The sequence below is a fragment of the Stegastes partitus genome, unplaced genomic scaffold (genome assembly GCF_000690725.1).
Source record: "Stegastes partitus isolate 25-593 unplaced genomic scaffold, Stegastes_partitus-1.0.2 Scaffold3635, whole genome shotgun sequence".
Classification (NCBI taxonomy): Eukaryota; Metazoa; Chordata; class Actinopteri; family Pomacentridae; genus Stegastes; species Stegastes partitus.
Window position 1 is genome coordinate 116,259 of NW_007581366.1, and position 11,660 is coordinate 127,918.

General features: G+C 39.2%; 1 protein-coding gene across 1 annotated transcript; it reads left to right on the top strand.

Moving 5' to 3' along the window:
* The first annotated feature begins 5,314 nt into the window (after positions 1 to 5,314).
* Positions 5,315 to 11,610, top strand: edc3 (enhancer of mRNA decapping 3 homolog (S. cerevisiae)). The gene is made up of 7 exons (XM_008306246.1): positions 5,315 to 5,425; positions 5,660 to 5,825; positions 7,258 to 7,484; positions 7,579 to 7,917; positions 8,013 to 8,166; positions 8,340 to 8,557; positions 8,687 to 11,610. Exons 2-7 carry the CDS (start codon positions 5,662 to 5,664, stop codon positions 9,019 to 9,021), a joined length of 1,437 nt encoding a protein of 478 aa, XP_008304468.1. The 5' UTR covers positions 5,315 to 5,425; positions 5,660 to 5,661; the 3' UTR covers positions 9,022 to 11,610.
* The last annotated feature ends 50 nt before the right edge of the window (positions 11,611 to 11,660 follow it).

An 11,660-nucleotide genomic window follows, 5' to 3' on the forward strand; every position in this document is an offset into this window, starting at 1 on the left:
CTCTTCAGCTGCATCTCTAACACATGAGCCCTCTGGAGAAGACCTGCTCTCTCCTACACAGGAGCACACATGCAACAAACAGTCATAATTCTAATACACAGTATTTTGATCTTGGATCCCTTAGACATTGTGGATTAAGCTAATAAAATGAACACTAAAAACTACATATAATACCTGGATCAGGTGATCTCTGTCAGACAGAGCTGTTGTCAGCTTGGTCTTTAGTTCCTTGTTGTTGTCCTCCAGTTTTAACACTTGAGTTGAGAAGACGGCTTTGTCCTGAGCAAAGTGAAAAATATTAGTAATTTGTGTCTACAGGACCGTGGAGTATCGTCTAATCAATGCTGGATTTCTGAAGGTGATACCAGTATTGGGGCTTGAAATGATAATGAATCTGACAATGATATGTCTACTGTTGATAACTGTCATCACACAGCCCATTACAGAACTAAACATTTTTGGTTGTACCAATTGCTACCAAAAAATGGAACGAGTAGAACATTTCACAGCTGGAAAATAAATATTCCCTCCTCTCTGTTGGACAAACATGGTGGTAAACATATCAACCTGGTCCAATTAGTGCTTGGGCTGTAGAGTAAACTAATGAATCCAAGGCAGACAACTGACCAGACACGCCTGACTGATCTTGTTGTTGGCTTCACTCAGCTGTTCTTGCACTTCAGACTTATTCTGGACAATGTGGTTAAGCCTCTTGTTCAGCTCCTCTATTTGATTCAGCAGCGTTTTCTGTGTCTAGATACACAGAATACATGATAAAGGTGTAAATATAGAAGGAGATGAATGTAGCAGTACAGCCACTGTTTGATTTCCCTTACACATGTTTAAACTGACCTCTGTAGAAGTCTGGAGATGCTGCATTGCCTTATTTCTCTCCTCTTCTTGTATCTTTGCTCTTGTCTCTGCCTCTCTCAGAGCTTCTCTCAGTTTGCACAGCTCCGGGTTAACCTTCTGCTTATCGGGAATGGAAGCCATTTTTTACAAGCAATGTTCGGCAAACCGAAATACAAATGAATACATTATTTAGAACATAAATGTATTTTCATGATACAATACACACCTGTTTGTTAGAGTCATCTTGATCCACTGGTAATGTTCGGCCGGAGCCAGGAGCTCTTTCGGTTGGTTGGTCATTGTTCAGAGTAGATCTCATTTGCAACAGGTCCTTCTCCAGCTTTAGGATCCTTGTGATAGAATTTTAATTGAGGAATGTCTGTCTTTTCACATTCACATTTTCCTTTATATGTCTTTTGCTGCACTTACTTTTCATGGAGCATTCCACGCTGTTGGTTCTTTTCAAACCGGGGTAACTCAGCTGCCTCCTTCTCCTGCTCGAGAGTGCTCATCACGTCTGATAGCTGCTGTGTGACACATTAGTAGATTTAAGAGGATGCTGTGTGCAACTGAAACACAACCAAAAAACCTATTCGGAGCAGGAAATAAACCCAAAATGACCACATAAGGAGAACGATAAATGCAAAACGTACAAATCAAAAATCATACATTTTAACATGTAAAACTTTCTCTAAAATCGACTCACTTTATGTTTCATGTCAAGCAGGTGTGCTGCAGTTATGTTGTAGCTCAGCTGTGTGTCTCTGGTCTTCAGCCTGTCCAGATGAGTGTCTATTCGTTCATGAGCGCCCTGGAGCCATTGCACTACTTCAGCCTGTCTAAAGCTACTTTCCCCTCGGGCAGCTCTTAATTCAGCCCCCGGTGGAGTAAAGGATCGTGGACTCTCAGGAGCCAGATGGGACAACGATTGCCACCTCCTCAGACCTGGCTCATTCGATCTGAAGCCACCAGCGCTGCTGGATGTGCAGAAAGACAAACATCAGCCAGCATATACTTAAAAATACATCTTACTATGTCTCTGTTGATTAAAAATGACATAAATTTAAACTCACCTTGTGTTCACTTTGGACATAAACCCTGATCCAGAGACACTTGCCATACCACACCATGCTGATGTCTGAAAAGAAAATGACACATTTTTAAATTGAAACTCTTTGATTAACCAAAAAAATAAACAGTATCTGGATTTTACCTGGGCCGCAAAGCGAGATTTGGCGTCCCACATGTCGAGGTCTGTGAAAGAGAATGGACTCGAACTTCTGCATGAAGGACTAAACATCCTGCAATGTCTTCATAGATCCCAGCTATCACTTCCCTCTGTATGGGAGAGGCTGCAGTCCTCATCTCCCTACACGTCTGCTCATGTGTCCTGGATAGATTTTCGCACAAAGGTGGCAGCTGGAGGTCTGCAGCTATTCTTGGATCATGTGTCTTGATATTTCCACTGCTTGCTTGATGGTCAACAACTAGTTTTAACACTGCAGGGTCATTAGAAAATAGGATCTAGAAATGTAATGGTTTATTCCTGATTTGTTTATTGTACCGTTCTGGTACGCCTGGTAAAAATATATCACAGTGAGAGATAAGAACAAATATACAAGACAAGACCAAAACAGATTTCTGCACACTGCACGAAATGAGGCTTTCTCTCACGGTTACCTGCTGCAGAGAACCTCTCCTGTCCACTGACACTGCAAACCTCCTCTGCCCGCTTGTCAGCTTTGATTGCAAGCTTTTCATCGAACAGCCCTTGAACTGAGTATCCATGGTAACCTCTGTACACAAGGCACAGTTAGGTGAGTGTGTCATGTACAACACTCCGGGGAGAGTCTCCACATGATCTCACTCAGCCTGTTTGTTGACACGAGTTGTTAAGAACCTCTCCCCAACACTGATGATATACACATAGTTTTCCTCTGAATAATTACTTGAGACGGTAAATGTGTCAGGATTGATCTGGATTGCCTTAAGCACAGAGAAAGGAAGAAGTACTTGATGTTCTTAGATAGGTGGTTTTTACTGGATTTTACGCTAGCTCTAGGGATAAGCAATTTAATTAATTACGTTTATGCAGCCTATATCCCACTGATAAGCAGTGGCAATGCTTTATGAATAGTCCCTGATCTTAATCATTTTTTTGTGTTTTTTTTTGCCTTAGACAGCAATCAAATATACTAACTGTTCTGTTTCTTGAAAAGAAAAAAAAATTGTATCCTCTACCTCTAATATTAAATACAAATACCAGCCATGGTAATAAAGGTGATATATCTTTAAACACTAAAGGGGAAAGCAAAAGTCAAATGTGATATAAGAAAAAAAAAAAATCAACAACCACAAAAATGAAAAAAGCTGAGATAAAAAGAAATGTAGGTAAGGACAGAACGAAAACTACAAAAACATCAGAAGGTGGGACATGCTGAAAAAAAATCAATTATTATCAATAACACCTACTGCTAAGGAAGGAACAAAGATTATTATGTTTAATATAACTTCAGTAAAGTCAGTTTGTGGATGCAAAACACTGTAACATTAGTTTTTGTCTGTTACCTCAATGCAGCAGATTTGGTCTGATTATTGTCATTTATTTATTTGGATTGTTGTGTTACTGAGCTTTAGGGGTGGACTTGTTCTCACCAGCACCTGCATCTCTTTTCCTGGATAATTAAAAGTGTTGTTCACCAAAATTACTACTAGCTAGATCTATTATTAAATGTTCAAATCAGCATAAACAGCCTATAAGATATACATACTTCTCACTCCAGCTAGTACCTAAAAATTGGCAAACCTGTTCTTGCTCAGTGATTCTCGGACCTTTGTGTCACAAGGCAGACATATGATTACATGATTACATATGATTATAGCTGTAAATCATCATAAATCAGACTAATTTTAAGGCAAGCTCTTTGACAACCATTTGTTTTGTGTTTCTGCACTCACTGTAATATGAATGTGGAACATTGGCTGAGCGTAGAAGAAAATTGGATGGCCTTACTTAACCTACAACACAGTGTCTCACACTTTACTTATTTATGACTTCAGACTCGTGAGTTATAACTTTAAAATGTCGCAAATATCAAGTTAAAATCCAAAGATTTGCAGACTTGGCTAAGCCCCTAATGTTTCAAAACTCCTAACAAGGCCTCTGCAGATCAGTGTGAAATATTGCATACTACTGACTAAATCCAACATCGTTTCTCTTCACAAGCAAGTCAGACCATTATTCAGCAACAGTGCTTTGTCTTTAAAAAAATATTGCACATACTAATGAAGGCTCAAATTATCACGAGCATCATAACTGATTCAGAACAACTGATTACTCACAGTACAACCATGGATACGCCCTGAGGCCACAGTAGACCTTACATTATTAGAAAAGAAGAACAAGGACGTAGAGTTACTTCTAATTCACATACCGTACAGGCATGCATTGGTTGTTAGTACAGCTACATTCAGGTTTAGGAAAGAAAATATGAGCAGTATTTATTGTTCTAGAGTTTAATCTTAAAGTACTTAAACTAAAAGCAATTAAAAGTAGCAATAAAGGATTATTGGCCTATCTATATAATGCTGGTAATATGGTCAGCAGGGCAGTGGATAGACGGCACAACAACATTAACCTTTTAAGACCTGGCATCCACATGCATGGACATCCCATTTTGGGTTATATTACCACAATAGTTTTAATGAATTAATTAAGTAATTCATTTATCTATTATTATTTTATCATTTTATTATTATTTATTATTGTTATTTAATGTTGTTGTTTATTTTTACATGTTTTTTGTATATTTTTATAGATGTAAAAAATATGTATTTCTATTTTCTTTATTCTTTTGTTCCTTAGGAATAACAAAAATGCATATCAAACAAGAGATTGGGTCTTAAGAAATACACCAAATATTACGCAGAATTCAAAGACGGGTCTTACAGTAACTTGCATGGGTATCGGCATGCAATTAAATTGAAGGAAATGGAAAAGACTTGCAAAGAAAGTCACAAAAGTACACACTCTGACCTCGAGATTGGCTTCAGTGGAACAGAAATAAATAGCGTAATTTAGCAGAGACTAAAGGACAGGTAATGCTTTTGTAAATGTATGTATATATTCTTATTTGTCTTTTTATACTTTTACTGTTATACTTTTGCACCACTGGAGTTGTCTTTTAATTTCGTTGTGCGTTGTGTATGATGACAATAAAAGTATTCTATTCTATTCTATTCTATTCTATTCTATTCTATTCTATTCTATTCTATTCTATTCTATTCTAATCAAAAGCAAAGGGACGAATGTTGTAAATGCTTGAAGTCGTGACATACGTGCCAACCAGTAGGTGGCGGTAATGCCCCTTTAAAGTGGGTTTACCACCTGCCCATGACTCTGAGCCACGAAGAAGAAAGAAACCGGAACTGGTAATCCAGAAGCAGAGGCAGACGGTTCAAAAAGCTAAAGAGCTAGCAGTTAAAGAGAAGAGCAATTTTCCTCTCAGCACTTGACATTACAGTTCTTTTACTAGTGTTCTTCAAGAGTTCTACATCACATTATTTTCGAAAGGTACAGCTTTTTTCCCATTTACTTTTTCTCATTTAAAGCGTTGGCGTCTTAAAATTAATGCCTGATAGTAACTTAGCTTGACAGCAGGCCGAGGCTAACGCTAGGCAGTGTTAGCTAAGGTTAACACCGAACCGTTTGTTTTTCTGTCCTCCTGCTGTCAGAAAGTTTGTGGTTGCTACTAATCTTCTTTAACAAGCAAAGTCATATACAACTGTGCTCTTTGACATTGTGCAGACATGGCCGCGGATTGGTTGGGTAGTTTGGTGTCTATTAACTGTGGGCCAACGCTGGGAGTCTATCAAGGAGAAGTCTCATCTGTGGATCAGTCCAGTCAGACCATCTCCTTAAGACAGCCTTTCCATAACGGAGTCAAATGCCCCGTTCCTGAGGTTACATTCAGGTAAGTTTTGTGAAGCCGGATTATCGGGATGCTCCTCATGAACAGTCTACTATGCGTGAAAAACGCTCTGGCTTGTTTGTATTACTTTGAACCAATCGCAGTCGCGCAGCGTCACTGTCACATTAAAATAATGATGGGTGAAAATGTGTTGGTGGAACATGTGCACAAAGGGACGTGAGCTCTTGCACTAAATTAGTTGATATAAAAAAAGACCACTGCAAAACTTTTTCATTTGTGGTATGTTACTGCTTTTAGGCTTCTGTTGTTGTTGTCGTCGTATTGAAGGATATTTTGAAAATTGTAACATGTAGACAGGGAATGGGTAGAAGAAAGTCACATGAACTGCCTGGCCAATGGTAGGCTTAGACCTGTGCTCAGCATCTAATGACTCAGATTACATTCAGGTAAAAACTTTTCAGAGTCGAGTTTGATGATTTTTATGCTGACGACACACAGGTGTAGATCCTCTGAGCTAGCTATGCAGAGTTCTCTTAATGACTGCCTTTCTGATGTTAAAAAAATTATGTTGAATGGCTTCCTTCAGCTGGCAAAACAGAGATTCTAATTATTTGGTCACAGCATGTGGCAAAACAGATTCTGACATAAGCTGGTTCCCTTTTAAAATCATGTCAAGCCTGTTGTAAAGACTCTTCATGTGTGGGTTGTTAATGACCGAAGATTAGAGGAGCACACCACAAGGGTCGTGCAATCATGTTGTTTCAGGAAAATCTCAAAAATACAATCTATTTAAATTTCTTAAAGACACAGACCATTTCACAAACTTTAAAATTACTGCAACAGCCTTTTCACCTGCCTGAACCAGACAGCAACTGATCTTAACTGTACTAAACTCAGCTGCAGCACTTTTATCCAGAAAACATGGATCACGTCACTCGTGTTTTAACTTCTATATACTGGCTACTTGTATGTTTTAGGATCAATGTTAGGATTTTAATGATTATTTTTAGAGCCTTGAATGGCCCTCCCTCCCAGCTATACCTCTGACCTCTTAGTACCATATGTAGCAGCCTGTACTTTTAAATACAGATAGAGGTCTGTTGTCTGTTCCAAGGGCCAAGCTGAAAACTGAAGGCGACACTGTTTGCAGTGAGGACAGTGATCTTTTTTAAGTCCCTTCTGCAAACATGCTTTATTTTATTTTACTTTTTTCAGCAATAGTTTTACCTTGTTAAGCACTGTGTTGGTTTTTATGCACCGTGTTGTGTTTATCTCATTTTTAAAGTTAGAAGATTTTGTGACATGTTTGTTTTATTTTGCCGTCTTGTGAGGTACTTTGCAACTTGAATTTTTAGAAGTGCTCTATTAAAAAAGATTATTATTATTATTATTATTATTATTATTATTATTATTATTATACACAGCAACTGTTCGTTTTTGTTATTTAAAGTCATTTTAATTTTTTTTTCTGCAGTGCCATTGACATAAAGGAACTAAAGATTCTAGATTTCAGAACTGGCAACGGAAGGACTAACTCTACTGCATCTACAAAGCTAGGCAGCGCACCAGTTGCTGTCCCAAAGGGCGACCCCAGATCTGTGGAAAAACTAAACTCTCCACAGCACTGCTCTAAAAGTTATGGAGAACGTCATTTGGATGTACCTGGCCAGCCCAAAGCATTTCGTCGAAGACATAACTCCTGTAAGTTGAATGGTATTTCTAAAAGAAATAAGGAGGCACAATATTACTGTTTGCTGTGGCATACCGATAAACAATGTTTTTATTGTCACATCAGGGTCATCTAGTAGTAAAGGGCCAAACCAAGTGACGCCGAAGAAGAACGGGGTGAAGAATGGTCAGATGAAGCACAGAGATGATGAGTGTTTTGGAGATGGCATAGATGACGGCCTGGATACAGACTTTGATTTTGAGGGAAACCTTGCTCTTTTTGACAAAGCAGCTGTTTTTTCAGAAATTGACATATCAGAGCGCCGCAATGGTGCAAGGTCACGGGGGACTCCTCAAGAGCAGACGCCCTCACGCTACCGTCATGATGAAAACATCCTGGAGGCCAAACCTATTGTGTACAGACAGATTACTGTGCCACAGCCTGGGGCCAAAGAATACTGCACTGGTGAGTATTGCATTGTAATGAATGGATAAAACTGTAGTGTGGGCCAGTGAACTAAACGAGAGTGGTTTGTTTTTGATTTCTTGTACCCCATATAGACTCTGGACTTGTTGTTCCGAGTATTTCCTATGAACTGCACAAGCGTCTGTTGTCTGTTGCTGAGCGTCACGGTCTCTCACTGGAGCGAAGACTTGAGATGACTGGAGTGTGTGCCAGTCAGATGGCACTTACATTGCTCGGAGGGCCCAACAGGTAAACATGTAGTGATGGTTGTAAGCACAAACATCAGATTTCAATTAACTTTCCCAAAGTGACAGTTAAGTGAAGCTGAGATATATTCCATCATTTTCCAAATTGATTAACTTCAGCCACTTTTTACTTGAAGAGCACAAAATGTAACTTTGTTTCAATCATATTTCTACCAGATTCACTCCAAAAAATTTACACCAGCGTCCCACAGTGGCGCTGCTGTGTGGCCCTCACGTTCAGGGAGCTCAGGGCATCAGCTGCGGTCGTCACCTGGCCAATCATGAAGTCGAGGTCATCTTATTCCTGCCAAATTTTGTCAAGATGCTCGACTCTGTGACCAGTGAGCTCACACTCTTTAACAAGACTGGTGGCAAACAGGTGTCCAGTATCAAAGGTGGGTGTGCTTTGTGATTTTACTTATTTAAACTTTTTGTGTTTTGTGGCTTGTGCATATTTTGCAGTTGGTTACTGAAAACCTTTATTTTTTTTTCTTGTTTTTTTTTTTTTGTCTCTGACTCACCAGACCTCCCAGACACCCCAGTGGATCTAATCATTAACTGTCTGGACTGCCACGAGAACACCTTCCTCATGGATCAGCCTTGGTACCGGGCAGCTGCTGACTGGGCTAATCAGAACAGAGCACCAGTGCTCAGCTTAGACCCTCCTGTTAGTGGACAGGGGCAGGCAGTCGAGGCCAAGTGGTCCCTCTCACTTTGCCTCCCGCTGCCCCTGGCTGAGGGGGCCGGCAGAGTTTACTTGTGTGACATAGGTGTTCCTCGCCAGGTGTTCCAGGAAGTGGGAATCAAATACCATTCTCCTTTTGGCTGCAAATTTGTCATCCCCCTGCACTCTGCATAGAGGGTCTAATGGTCAACATGGCAGAATCTTTCACCTTTCTTGACCTTTTGGGTTTTGATGCCTTATATTCCGCAGCTTCAGCTGTTTTCAGTTTCTAACTCAGCATCTGAATGGGACTTTTCCTTCATACTGCAGGACCACTGTTTTGGTAAATTAGTTCTACAAGGATTAAGTGCATATTGATGGAGAAGATCTGAATTCTTCATTGAAAGACAGATGTCTTGATCATTGGAGGCAATAGCAGATAGTGTAGATACGTAAAAATTAGTTATTCAAAAGTACAACTGAAGTGTCAAAGATTATGTGACGTAACATTCAGTTTTAAATTGAGTAGGACAATCTCTGACTTGCAACAGAAAAGTTCTCAAACTCATTTTAATCTAACTGCGTTCCAAACCATCTGGTGAATAAACAGATCCACCATGTAATACAGGCACTTGCAGAAATTAAGATCTGACAGCAGAAATACACTTTACACTGGTGTTGCCATTGCTAATGGCTCTGTTTATAGTCTGATGTACTTTGCAGCACTTAGTTACTGTTGTCTGAAGTTTTTTTGGGGAAAAAAAATCATCTAAGCAAATGTGAAGAATTTGTCATTTATACATGTAATATGTTTTCCAGTGATACCAGTGTTGAATGGGGCAGCTACTGGATAGAACTCCAGACAACAGTTTTGTTTGTCCGTGGTAAATTAGGCTGTGATGATAAGGGCTCTGATAATATGACACAGCATGCAAAACCTACTGCAATCTTATCTTTCAGTGAAAAGTTGGTGGAAAATAAGTTTGCTTACTTAGTTTTGATTTAGTTACACCAGATGAAGGGTTACGCCAGTGTGTTTGAACGTTTGTCTACAGCCTGTTTAAAATATTTGGCCTCATTGAACGCAGGTTGTAAATGTTTTTTTTTTTACATTTATTTCTTCTGTAGTTCCTTATAGATATTGTTTTCCATTCATTTCTGTACAACCTAAAACCTTTTTTTTTGGCATACTCTAAAGCTGCGGTATTGTGTAATGTCTCACAGGAACATCAAGTCTGTTAGTTTTTGTCAGTGTTGCATTATTGTTGCTTGATGATGCAGCTTTAGCACAGACCGAGTTCAAAAGCGTGCGTTCCATTACAGTAACAAGAACTGAGGCAGACTTGATGAGAAATTGATTGCACAACTAGGGCATGGTTCGCAGTAAATGTGTTTTGTGTTGTACAGAAGTTAATAGAAACCAGTGAATGCCTGGAACAGGAGACAAAATGCAACCAGAAGTGAGTTAAAATATTAGTGATACATGAGCTTAAAACCACGGATGTGACCCTTTTAAGATTCAAAGTGAAATTTAACCTCGTGGGGAAAAAAAAAATCCCAACCTAACCCTAACCTTTTTTTTTCCCTCCTTTTTTTTCTTTTAAAATGAAAGTCATAAGCTGAGAGAAGTAGGGTGAGGTTTCTTTGTGTGGGATTCAGACATGTTGCTTTGTGCTAATCTCCACACAAGATGCAACGTCCTGCACTGTGTACCTACCAATGATATTTGGTTGTCAAGAAAATGCTGAAAACCATTCTGACATTACAGTAGTATTCCTTTTCATGTGTTTTTTTTTTCCATGTTAAGCTGGTATTTAACAGTACAGCATAGACTGTGAAATGCAACCTAAGAAGAGCTGCTTATGTTGTGCTGCTGTTTAAAGAAGTTCTGCTTTAGGATCAAATTACTTCGAAAAATATCCACAACTGGGACCATTTTTTTATTTTTTTATTTTTTTTAAAGTTCAACGATGTGCATATTTGTCACCAACATGACCTTAATTTGGAGTTGAATTGTGGATTATTAAGTCAGCGTTGTCTAAACAAAAAGGCTAAATTCAAACAGTTCACTCCTGCAGAGATCACAAGCGAAAGCACTCTTTGTTCCATGTGTTCGGTCCACACGTTAACATCTAAGGACAACATTCAGTAAATTTGCTGTATTTTCTCTGTGCACAGTAATCGGCACAGGATCCATGCACTGATTCAGTGAAAATGACTTTCATGCACAATGGTTTTGTCCTTTCTCCAACATTCCTCTGGCCTGATGTGTAATGTCACATCTGTTGAGACAAGTCTGGCTTGGAAACATCAGCCAGTGTTACTGAATGTGAATAAAAGTGAGTTTTGTTCGTGTTTGGCCGCCAGGAGGCAATGAAATCAAATGTTCGGTTGCTCTTCCTTATTCTGCTGTAACGGCAGCTTTGTGTACTTAACGCTGTTTTCTCAGATAATGGCGTTATTACTTTAGAGAATGTGAACAGTCAGACAGATGTGACCTTTTGACAGGAAAGCACTTGCTCTGTTAATGCAGGTAATGCCTCTTGAGATGGATTGAATTAGTTTACATGTTCAGAGTTTTCTGCAAGCGGGTGTCAAAGCGTTGCAAGATTACTTCGCAGTTCAGAAATATGCCATTAAACAGTGAAAGACGTGCTACAGACAGGACAGCGTTTTATTTAGGAATCGAAATTCTCTGTCAGGGTTCTCGTGCAAAAATACTGTGCAGTCCTCACGTGTCATGTCTGCAGATTGAACCAATAACAATAAAAAAATAAACATTCACCACTGTTTCTCCTTTTTTGGACTGTCAGTAAACGTTTACCTGATTGATG